Here is a 12,821-nt window from a genome sequence, read left to right on the forward strand (position 1 = left end):
TTACAAGGAGTTAATTCCAAATGAAGGGAAGAGAACCCATAGCATGCTTCATTGTTACAAAATTTCTGAAAACTGGGGATACAGAGATGATTCTAAATACTTCCACATGGAAAAAAAATGTCACACACAATGGAACAAAATTCAGAACTGCATTAGACTTCGTGTTTTTTAGTGTCTGCTTTTTTTTTTTAAGATTTTATTTATTTGACACAGAGAGAGCATAAGCAGGCAGAGTGGCAGGCAGAGGGAGAGAGAGAAGCAGGCTCCCTGCCAAGCAAGGAGCCTGATATGGGACTTGATCCCAGGATCCCGGGATCATGACCTGAGCTGAAGGCAGCTACTTAACTGACTGAGCCACCCAAGGTCCCAGAACTGCATTAGACTTCTAAACAGCAAGACCACCTCTTTTTTTTTTTTTTTTAATTCCAAGTAATGTCTTCACCCAGCCCACTGTAGGCCTTGAACTCAGAATCCCAAGATCAAGAGTTGCATGCTATACTAATCGAGCCCACTTGGTGTCCCAGACCACCTTTTTTTTTTTTTTTTTTTTTTAAAGATTTTAGTTATTTGACAAGCTGGTGGAGCAACAGGCAGAGGGAGGAGGAGAAGAAGGCTCCATGCTGAGCAGAGAGCCTGATGTGGGCCTTGATCTCAAGACCCTGGGATCATAACCTGATCCTGAGCTGAAGGCAATATTTAATTGACTGAGCCATCAGGTGCCCCCCCATACCACCTCTTAAGGGACATTGGGTAATGCCTTCAAAATTGAGAAAATTATTTGCTACTTTGTGTTTTATACCTAGACTATTAACCAAACATAAGGATAGAATAAAGATATTTTCAGGAATCTGTTAAAAAATTCAACTGAATAAATTGGAAGATCTAATGGGCTTTTTGCAGCAGGTCATGAACCAATCAGCATCCCCTTTAGTAAGTGGAAAAGAGCTCCGAGGAGCTGTACAAAATGGAAGGTTTTTATAAGCAGAAGGGGGTGGGGACAAGGAAGTCATTAATAAAGAGAAAAGATTACTGGCAAGGTCACCTTTCTTTGGGAAAGGGTGGGGTCTATCAAGCAGATGACCTTAATAATGTTGTTCAGGAAATTCCAGAGTGAATGATTTAAAATTCCATTACTGGGACTGGCTGAGACTGCAATTAGGTTAGATATCAAGTCTTAGTTTGCTGACATGGGGCTAAATAGAAGTGGCTCCATTTTGAGCCCATTTTTTTTTGTTTTGTTTTTTACAGATGGAATCAGAAGTTGACTTTTCATGCATTCTTTCTTGGGAAATGACTAAAGAAATTACTTCAGTGAAATGGGGGTATACACCCAAAAGAGTAATAGTTGGGTTTTGGGGAATGGGCAATTTAGCTCTGAAGAATGGCAAAAGAAAAATTCCCAGGACAAGAGCTGTGCTCCAGACCTAAAAGCAACCAGCTAAGATTAAACCAGGAGGAGGAAGGGTTATAGGAGTTTATTAAAAAACAAACAAACAAAAGTACTCTGGAAATTTGACAGATCAGTTGGAGCATTTGGAAAAATTTAGAAATAGACATGTTAACAAAACAAATGCAAAGCCTCTGACTAGGAAAAAATAATATAACATGATATAATATAATATATATAATATACCTTCTTGGTTCAAGAGTGAACAGTTATGATAATATAAACACCATTGGCTTTATTAAAAAGTATAATGTACCCATATTAAGAATGAGAGAAGGGAAGTAGTGGTGGTGGAAGAGAGCTACAACCTTCTCCACCATAAAAGGGTAGCAGTTATCTGAAATTAATCTGATTTTTTTTGATTATCTGAAAGTAATCAATATATAACAGTATAAGGGTTTAGAAACATGAAGATAAGTATCAGAAGAAATGGCTGAAAGTATAGAAGACAGCTGGCCCTAGAAAGTAGAACTAGGTACAAATGGAGGAGAGAAATGCCATTTTTTATTACAACCCTTTGATTTTTGAGCAAAGAACATGTATTACTTAGACAAAAGTTAATTTTGAAAGAAAGAAAGAAAAAGAAAGAAAGGAAGGAAAGAAAGAGAAAGAAAATAATAATAGGCTTTCATTTTTCTAGTGCTTTTGAACCAGATGTCATCCTCTCTGTATCTGTATTATGTATAAATGTTTGACTTGAACCTGGAGGTGCATGGGCTTATCCTTCTGGGTGATAGGTGCGAAAACAATACTATATGGAGGTAAGTGATAATTCAGGTGGGGAGTCCTTTCTGCAGGAACCCCAAAGATGTAGATAAATATTTCTTGTAAAACGGTTTCTTTTATCTTCCTTGGGTTTGAGACTTTATCTACCTCTCTCTCTCTCCCCTTAGAAAAATCTACCAGTAATTGTTAAAGTATTTATTCCAGGCTGGCCTTAGTTATATTGTGCGGCATTAATGTAAGTTTGAACCCAAGAGTTGAGGGTGCAGCACCTCTTTCTCTAAAATCAATCTGTGGTCGAGATATAGTAACTGGAAGAAATCTTTAAGAGAAAGAGGACAAGATTTATGTGATTGAAAACCCATTGTCTCGCTTATATGGAGATTTTTCTTTGTTTACCAACCTTGGAAAATATGACTTTTATTTTTATAAATGAGGTCAATAGTAGAAACACTGAGAAAAATGAAACTCCAGCTGGGGTTTCCTATATGACTTTGCATGCAAGGTTGGTTTTGTGTCACAGATAAATAAAACCTCCAAGGTTAAATTAGTGGAAAATCACTAAATGATCCTTCCTTTCGAGATTTAAATGTACATTACTAATCCAGCATTTCTCAAGTTTTTGCCAGCAGAGTTAAAAAAATATATATATCCATTAATTATAAGTGTTCATGGGATTAAAGTTTGGGAAACACAGTGCTAAGGAGCTCTACTCATCCCTGGCAGTGCAAGAAGAGGTCCCTGCTAGGAGTTCACAGTATGAGAGAGTGTGTTTTTTGGCTTGTTGGCGGGTAGGGTTACACTTAATGTTTGGTTACATTTCTTGGCTGGATTCTGATACCCCCTGTGGCTACAAAAAGTCTCCAGGAAGATAATTTTTCTTCTCAGGTTAGGGAGGTCCTTAGGATCACTCTAAGCCACCTTTTAGAGTTCAGGAAGTAAAACTTAAGGTGACCATTAGAGCTGCTCCTAAATTCTGTCTTGGGTCTGGATGTACTTGATTATCATTTTTAGTTTCTAGTGCTCTTGCTGCTGTTTTTCTTCTAGTTGATGTTGGTTATAGACTTTTTGGTAATTTTATTGCTTTCTTTTGCTTTATAAAAGAGCAATACATAGTAATAAAATATTGAGAATAGTACAACCAAAATAAGTCACTTGTAATCTCACCTCTCAAGCAGAATCACAACTAGCAATTTTTGTCTATGTATTCTGTATGTACTGCTGCATATAGAGGTGTGATTCTGTGTATTTGTATCATGCAAATTTACATCTTTGTTTTAATTCCCATTTTGTCATGAACATTTTTATACCATTCAAAATTATTTATATACATCATTTTAAATGATTCTACAATAGTATATCAATTGAAGATACTGTAATATATTTATTTGCCTATTATATTTAGTGTGTTTAATTTATGTCTATATAGATAAAACACAATTTCATTGTTTGCCACTTAGTGGACCAGAATGAAAAATGACACAACAAATTTTCACCAAACTTGGAGAGTATGTTTGGAATAGCTAGATTCAAAGTGTAGGCTTTGAAGAAAAAAAACATATTTATGTTGTGGGGCTTGGTAGAGAAACTATAGGGGAGGAAAAATAATTTTCTCTCTATTCTTCTGTGTTCTTGGCTGAAACCCTCTGTTATAAAAGACAAATTAGCAAGAGTAAAACAAAGAGAAGTTTTAAAATATATATACCTCATGAATACATGGAATATACCCAGAAAGACTGACTAACTCCCCGAGATGGCCCAAGCCACCTCCTTAAATACCATCTTAAGTTAAAGACAAAAGAAAGATATTGGGGCAAAGGGAAGTCAAGTTTTGGGGAGTTGCCAGGAGAACGCTGGTAAACAAGGGTAAAATTTGTTATGCAGATTTAAGTCAGCCTTCGCCATTGAAAGGGACTGGAGACTTAGAGTCATTCTTTTCTTCCTGGTACAGAAAGGGAGATACCTTTACAAATAATTTCCTTTGTAAAATGTAAATATCCCTTATGAAAGGGTAACTTCTACTCTTGTTTTCAGCACTTCTTTCTCATCTGCTGTTTCTTAGAATAATCAGCTCGCAATAATCTTTATTCTGCTACCCTTCATACCTCAAAATTGGTGAATAGGCCTTTGAGAACAACTGAAATCAAAAAAGATCCATGACCGAGGTGGGCTGAGGGAGAGTTGTCAGACATATTATGACACTCTAGATAGAAATCAGACATAATGGCTTCCATTTTTGTGTCTCCAGTCAAATGGCGTAAGGACATCTGATGTCCTGCTGATTTGTAGTCAAATTGCTTTCATGTGGGCAAGTCTGTGAGGAATTCTAAGGGCATTTCTGTCCAAAAAATGTTTACAATGATGAAAACCAAGATTATCTACTGTCAAACATTTGGAAGGGAAGCCAGTGAGAGCCAAGTAGAATTACCCAACAGGCCACAGACTGATTGATCTGTCCATCAATCCATCCTTCTGTCTATCTCTCTATCACTCACATAAGTAGCTGCCTGAGTATCCCCATGTTCTTCAGCCTAATGAGGCCATCTTTCCATTGAATATTTAAAAGAATGGCTGGAGCTCCCATAACAGGTATAGCGGGAGAGACTTTATGTTTCGTGATATTTCTGAGATTTCTTACAATTTTTAGCTGAATTAAAAAAATCACTTGTATATCTCTTCCCTTTTCTGTACTCTGCTTTAACCCAATTTACAACACAGTCCTTATCCTTTTTTACGCAAGTTTTTTTTTCACATAGTGTAGTTTATGAGTAAAATTTACTTAAGATTTGACATTAAAGTTGGACTCCTTCTCATTGGCTGATTTCTTGTCTTATGCCTCCTGGCCTCTCACTAGCTGCAAGATCTTTTCTTCCTCCCACCTTCTCCTCAGTCTTATTTATTATTTCCTTTAACCCTTCCTTCCTTAGTCTAGCCCATCAATAGTTCATTTTTTTTTTAAGATTTTATTTATTTATTTGACAGAGAGAGATCACAAGTAGGCAGAGGCAGGCAGAGAGAGAGAGGAGGAAGCAGGCTCCCCACTGAGTAGAGAGCCCCATGTGGGGCTCGATCCCAGGATCCTGGGATCATGACCTGAGCCGAAGGCAGAGGCTTTAACCCACTGAGCCACCTAGGCACCCCAATAGTTCATATTTTTACCTACTTTTTAGCAAAGCAGTTAAATTCTCTGTCTAGTCATGTCTGTGGGCTTCCTCTTTTATACCTGGAGATGTTATCTAGATACTCTCTTAAACCGATGGTTCTCCCCCTAAGAGGAATTCTGCACTCAACACTTAACATAATAAAAACCTTCCACAACCCCATCTATATCCATGTGTCTCTTTATATAGTTTTTTTTTTTTTTTTAAAGATTTTATTTATTTGTCAGAGAGAGCAAGCACAAGCAGGGAGAACAGCAGGCAGAGGCAGAAGCAGGCTCTCCATTGAGCAAGGATTCCAACGTGATCCCAGGACCCTGGGATCATGATCAGAGCCAAAGGCAGGTGCTTAACCGGCTGAGCCACCCAGGTGTCCCTATACAGTTTTTAAAAAATATTTATTTATTTTAGAGAGAAAGAGAGAGCATATTCAGGGTGGGGGAGGAGCAAACAGAGAGGGAGAAGGAATCTTAAGCAGACTCTGAGCTGAGTACAGAGCCCATTGTGGGGCTGATCTCATGACCCTGAGATCACCACCTGAACCAAAACCAAGAGTTGGACATATGCTGACATCTCATGTGTCTATATTTTCATCTAGCCGTCCATTTATTTAATATATCTGTCCCCCTGCCAACATCTACACATTCATCCATCCACCCAACTGTTAATCTCTCTCTGCTTTTTTCCATCCTGATTTCTCCATGCTCCTCTGAAGACCCAAAATACTCATTATGGGAAGTTTTTTTCCCTTAGTTTTTAATTTTAAAATTTTATTTATTTGAAGATTTTATTTTATTTTATTTTATTTATTTGAGAGAGAGAGATTGAGAGAATGAGTGGGAAGAGGGGCAGAGGGAGAAGCCGAATACCTGTGGAACAGGGAGCCCAATACTGGACTTGATCCCAGGACCCTGAGATCATGACCTGAGCCAAAGGCAGACGCTTAACCAACTGAGTCACCCAGGCAACCTATTTTATTTATTTATTTATTTTTTGGTTTGGCTATCAGGGTATTTAAAAATTCTTTATTTAAATTCAATTTAGTTAACATATACTTTATTATTAGTTTCAGGAATAGAATCTTTTTAAAAAAGTAGAATTTAGTTGTTCAGCAGTTGCATATAACACCCAGTGCTCATTACATCAAGTGTCCTTCTTAATGCCTATCATCGAATTATTCCTTCCCCTGACCCACCTCCCCTTCAGCAATCCTGTTTATTTCCTACATTTTATTTCCTACAGAAGCATCACTTATGCTCCCCCCCCATTTTCATCTTATTTTCTCTTCCCTTCCCCTATGTTCATTTGTTTTGTTTCTTAAATTCCACATGAGTGAAATCATATGGTATTTGTCCTTCTCTGACTTATTTCACTTAGCGTAATAGCCCCTAGTTCCATCCACATTGTTGCAAATGGCAAGATTTCATTCTTTTGATGGCTGAGTAATATTCTATTATAGATTCTGTTATATATTATTATATATGTGTATATATATGACACACACACACACAGGAGAGAAAGGGGAAACTTCTTAAACTGTTGGTGGGAATGCAAGCTGGTACAGCCACTCTGGAAAACAGTTCCTCAAAAAGTTGAAAATATAGCTACCATCTGACCCAGCAATTGCACTACTCAGTATTTACCCCAAAGAAACAAAGGTAGTGATCCAAAGGGGCACTTGCACTTTGTAGCAATGTTTATAGCAGCAATGTCCGTTTATAGCAGCAATGTCCGCAGTAGCCAAACTATGGAAAAAGCCTAGATGTCCAACAACCAATGAATGAATAAAGAAGATGTGGTGTATATATACACAAGGGAATACTACTCAGCCATCAAAAAATGACATCTTGCCATTTGCAATGATGTGGATGGAACTAGAGGGTATTATGCTGAGCTAATTACTTAGCTTAGTAAATCAGAGAAAGAAAATTATATATATCTCACTGATTTGTGGAATTTAAGAAACAAGGCAGAGGGTCAAAGGGGAAGAGAGGAAAAAATAAAATAAGGTGAAACCAGAGAGGGAGACAAACCGCAAGAGACTCTTAATCCTAGGAAACAAACTAGAATTGCTCGAGGGGTGGGGATGATGGGGTGGAGTGGCTGGCTCATGGACATTGGGGAAGGTGTGTTGTGGTGAGTACTGTGTATTGTGTAAGATTGTTGAATCACAGACCTGTACCCCCGAAAGAAAATACATTATATGTTAATTAAAAAAACCCAAAACTTATCCTTTCCAGAAGTAACGATCAGCTGCCTTGAAATGACAAAGGAGAAATAGATAAAAAGTGCCCTACTGGGAATAATTGTAATCTTTGCCTTGGGCAAAGGAAGGACAGATAAGACCCGAGGTAGAATTAAGTGAAGGAGAGCGCCTGGGTGGCTCAGTGGGTTAAGTGGCTGCCTTTGGCGCAGGTCATGGTCCCAGGGTCCTGGCATCGAGTCCCACTTTGGGGGTCCCTGCTCTGTGGAGAGCCTGCTTCTCCCTCTTCCTCTATCTCTCTCTCTCTATCTGATGAATAAATAAATAAATAAATAAAAATCTTTAAAAAAAAGAAGTCTAAAAAACAATTAAGTGAAGGAAACCAAGTGCATTGGGGCCATTCACTGAAGGAGCTTGGCCAGAAGTGACATATTTGCCTATGTGAAAAGTTAGGGTGTTGGTGGAAATACACTCATATGCAAATATACCACACACACACACACACACACTCAGAAGTACCTAACATTTTATCTTGAATTTAGCTTGAACACAGCCATACTCCCATTGTACTGATGACATAGTACAACTGATAAACATTGTTTCTGAAAGTTGACTCCCTCAGCATGTCACAGAGATCCCATAACTGGATGGAATCACTGACAAAGCTAGCATTGTAAAAAAGGTATACTTATATATATTTAGCTTTAATGTTTGTATTATAAATCAGGATTACTTTAGATTTGCTGTATTGCATCTTTTTCTTGTGTTAAACCATTGAAAGTAACTTTCTAGCATTAGATGCATAGGCAAGATTCAAAATAAATGCCATTCTTCAAAATACTCCCCCTCTTTCCTGACAATGACCAACTACTTGTTTGTTTGTTTGTTTCTCCCCTTAGGCAGGAAAAGTTATTCCTGTTGGAGACAGAGTTGCAACCTGTTTGACTGAAAAACTTCCCAGGGTGAGCATTTTCAATAGGCATTTTTGTAAACCCTTAGGTTTGTCTCTTAAGTTGTCTCTTAAGACAACTAACTCTCAATGCTCCTTAAGAAAGCTGTATAAACTTAATGTGGTCAATTTTGATTCTTTACTGTATTTTGAGAACTTCTAATGATTTTGTTCAAGGAAGTGAAAACTCCAGGCTTACAATTTTTAGCTGTATAAAAACCACTGGAGATACCTTTTATTTCTATAGAAAATAGTCATTTATGGTATGCTTTTTAACCTGGGTACTTCTTGGTTGTTTTCTAGATATAACTTTTGAAATATGACATTCATTTCTATAAAACACATTTTAGGAAGTTTCATTATATGGGTCTGTAGTTCCCCATGTACTTATTACACTCATGCAATGGTGTTCACTGATTGGGATAAGTTAATCCTAATATTTTAAAAACTGTTCTTAATTCTATTTTCTTGTCTCACTATAGCTAATTACTCCACCTGAGGCAAAAAAATTTTTCAACTATAGATATCCACCTGCTGGAGCTGAAAGAGTATTTTATGGTAGAGCAAAGGATCCCCAAATTGCTCCTTATTTGACACATGGAATAAGATCTAAAATTTCAATACCGGTAACTTCTTTTCCTTTTTTCCCTGTACATTATTAACTGACTAAGGTGAAAATGCATGAATGAGGTATTAATGAAATCATCAGTTCCAATTTCCTTCCCACTCTTACTTTTGAGTAGTGAAAAAAAATCCAAGCAGCAACAGCCAAGAGACTGTCGAGAAATTAGATTGTAGAGACAATCTACATATTTTCACCTCAGATAATACAAGCCAAGTTGCACTCCATTTTCTCAGGGTAAAGAGAAATGCTGTCAGGCTTTGTTAGAGAACGGAGAGGATGAAGGCTGGGTGATAGAACCTCGAGGCCCAGCGGAGTGCTTGTAGAGAATTTAGGGGAGTGGGCTGACTGTTACCTGTGTTAATTGGGCAGTCTAGATTCTGAAGACCATATCTATACCCCTGGAGAGCACTTGTGGCAATGGCGTGATTCTTGTACTTGTCATTTCCGTTTTTCTAGAATCCGCATCAAATAACCAGGGCATTCTTCTTATAAACCTTAGGACCTCAGTGAAGTTCATGTAGGGCCTGTTTCGCTACATAGCTCCAATGCTGACAGTTGATTGGAAGAGATGAGCAAAGGCAAGGATAATTAAGTGTTTTTCCACAATCCCTTTCTCTTCTCCCCAGCTATGGATTAGTTTCAGTTTTCAGATTTTTGCTTTTTTTTGTTGTTATATCTGTGCTTTATATGATTTCTTTAGGCAAAGGTATTGATCAACCCGCAGCCTATAACAACATTTCAACAGAAACTTAAAGATAAAAAGGAATCAGTATATTTTAGCAATCAATGGGCACCACTAGGAAAATCTCATGATCAAATGCCGGGATTACCTAAAGGCCTGGATGTGCTCAATACAACATTTGGGACAACAGTCATCAGAGGTAGTAAAAAAGTGATGGGGAGTTGGATGGTGAAATGTCTTCCAAAAAAAAAAAAAAAAAAAAAAAAAAAAAAAGAAAAAAAGAAAAGGAAAATCAATGTCTTCTTAGAAAATGGGATTAAATATCTTGTTGATGCGGCACTTGGTGGTGGTGTAAATGATTCATAGCAAGAAAATGACTCTCAGATCAGAATCCTTAGAGTTGATGTGTACCAAGGCAGTAAAAATTCAGCTTTTGGAAACAGATGCAATGAGTATAATAGAGATGGTATAAAGAGACGGGAGAGAGAGTAAAGAAAGTTGATACTGGAGCCAGCTATGAAGTCCTCAATCCCTTCTCCCTGGACATGTATTTATGTGTTTTATTTCCACCAATGCTTCTGATGTGTTCATAACTTTTTTTTTTTTAAGATTTTTATTTATTCATTTGTCAGAGAGAGAGAGAGAGAGAGAGGGAGAGAGAGAGCCAGCACACAAGCAGGCAGAGTGGCAGGCAGAGGCGGAGAGAGAAGCAGGCTTCCTGCTGAGCAAGGAGCCCAATGCGGGACTTGATCCCAGGACCCTGGACCCATGACCTGAGCCAAAGGCAGCGGCTTAACCGACTGAGCCACCCGGCACCACTGATGTGTTCATAACTCTTAACTCTATGAAGCAGACCACAGAACAAATAAGTTTGTCAAATGCTGTGTACTTTTCTCCATCTGAGCAGATCCACAGTGTCTACCCACATATGCCAAATGCAGGCAGCTCGTAGAGCAGAACTTCACTCTCATTATGAGAGGAAGTAGAGTGCATCTTTCAATGAACAACAACTTATAATGGAATTGGTCACAGGCCATTGTTTCTTCTGAAGCCCCAGTCTTCTGCCATGTTGGGCATTTTTCCTTCCACCTGTTTCACATTTATCTCCTCCTCTCTTTTTTATGTCTCTTCCTCTCTCTCTCTCTAGTGGTCTTACCAAAGGGGACCTCAACTTCCATTTTTCTTTATCCTGCAAAGAAATTTGGTTCTCTTTGTTTTTCTGCACCCATTAAGGCTCTACTTCAGGAATCTTACATTTTTTTTCACCAAAAGGTCCATTAGATTATGTTCTTTAACATAGTGTCACCACTGTGGAGATAAATTATGCCTCTCCTCGGGATGTAAAATCTTCAAAGTCTACAACTTGATCATATAAGATCTAAAGTTAAAATTAGTTAAAGTTCAAAACTTTAAAAAATGTATTTTAGAGCAGATGATGTATCTTTTTATTTTATAATAGGATTTTAAAATTGTATATATGTAGACATGGCATTACAGCATTACAGTAATTATATCATAACTGCTATCTAGGATTGGACCATTTAATAAGAAAGTACTGTCAAGGTGTACCTCATTTAAATATATAATAGAAGGAATGTTCCAAAACGTGTTATCTGTCTATTCATAGGTGTAATAGTTCATATATCAGACAAAAAATACTGCTTTACAGGATTATTTTGAGTTGACCCACTTTCTAGTATTCTTAATTATTTGTTTACAGACCCCAAGTCTTAGCAGAAGCCCAAAAGAAAGAAAACTTCTGAATCTATGTTTTTGGGTTGAAAGAGAAGAATAAAATTATGAATGGAATTATATTTAAAAATCATTACATAAACAATAAAAACAAAATAATTCACAGTATATAAAACTGGGGTCCACCAGTCTTGGGAAGGCAGCTATTAAACAAATAACTTATTGCTCTAGGTTTGGGATCAGTAGGAAGAATTTCTTCTTGATTCCAGTGCTTTCCCTAGCACTTTTGGCTACTTTGAAGATGGATACTCAAATCGAAACAGACTTAGGGTATATGCTTCAATCTACAGCTATCACCAAATTTACTCTCACAAGGCATCAGGGTTTCTGAAACTGACTGTGATTCAAATTTGCTTAGAACATTTTGGGAAGTTTGGAGCAAACTAAAATCAAAATCGTCCTGAGCGTCTCAGAATCAGAAAATTTAACCAGGCTTGGAATACAGCTCAGAATAACCTAAATAGTTAGCCAATACACAGTTCGGATATTCTTTAGAATTCGAGGGAGTGACCAGGTCAAGTGGGGATCCCAGGACAGTAACATGTAGATGGTGTCCTGTCTTTCTTGCTAAATCTTCATTTGTGTTCTCTCAGAATGCCCATGTATTTGTGTCATTGGCATACCTCTGTCATTTGTTCTGGTCAATTTAAATATATTATAAATAGATAAAATCTACCTTAAAACTGATTTCATTAATTCTTCCTTCAGACTCACCTGCTAGAGATGTGGTGAATCCACCAAAATCCTACGAAGAAGTATTTAAGGAAGGAAAGGAAGGACATGATTTGTATATTGTTTCTCACAATGATTATTATGTGGGTAAGTCTCTTCCTGTGTAAAATAGACCTGAGGATATAGGACTCTCAGATTTGCGAAGAGGAATAAAAGAGATTATGTGCATAAAGTAATGCCTGGCATATAGTAAGTGATCAGTAAATAGTAACTTATTCATAAGGTCATAAACCCTCATAACTAGGAACACATATATTTAGACATTTTGTATATCAAATGTAGAAATGTATGTATTATTAAAAGGAAAAACATCTAAGAAAGGTTACATGTTAGTTTTAGGCTTAAAAAATACTGTTCTTATTCAAATGTCAGGATTACTCTAAGGACTTAGATTGGGTAATGGTCAGTACACAATTTTTTGAATCAGATAGAATAGTTTCAAATACTTGCTTGTCCATTAATCTCTTAAATGGGGATAATAATATTGTGAGGATTAGGTGAGTACCTGCAAAATGCATCCATAGTGCCTAGAACATAGTAGGGGCTCAAT

The 12,821-nt window shown here is 37.3% G+C and overlaps 1 protein-coding gene across 1 annotated transcript in view; it reads left to right on the top strand.

Annotated features, from left to right (window-relative positions):
• Positions 1-12,821, top strand: part of LOC111154960 (EF-hand domain family member B) — a 53,070-nt gene that overhangs the window by 12,668 nt on the left and 27,581 nt on the right. Inside the window, exons 3-6 of the mRNA XM_022514920.1 lie at positions 8,431-8,493; positions 8,963-9,106; positions 9,806-9,986; positions 12,248-12,358. Coding sequence (XP_022370628.1) covers positions 8,431-8,493; positions 8,963-9,106; positions 9,806-9,986; positions 12,248-12,358 — 499 coding nt within the window. The remainder of the gene's footprint in view (positions 1-8,430; positions 8,494-8,962; positions 9,107-9,805; positions 9,987-12,247; positions 12,359-12,821) is intronic.

This window comes from Enhydra lutris, unplaced genomic scaffold (genome assembly GCF_002288905.1).
Source record: "Enhydra lutris kenyoni isolate GAN:26980312 unplaced genomic scaffold, ASM228890v2 scaffoldscaffold39, whole genome shotgun sequence".
In the NCBI taxonomy this organism is placed as follows: Eukaryota; Metazoa; Chordata; class Mammalia; order Carnivora; family Mustelidae; genus Enhydra; species Enhydra lutris.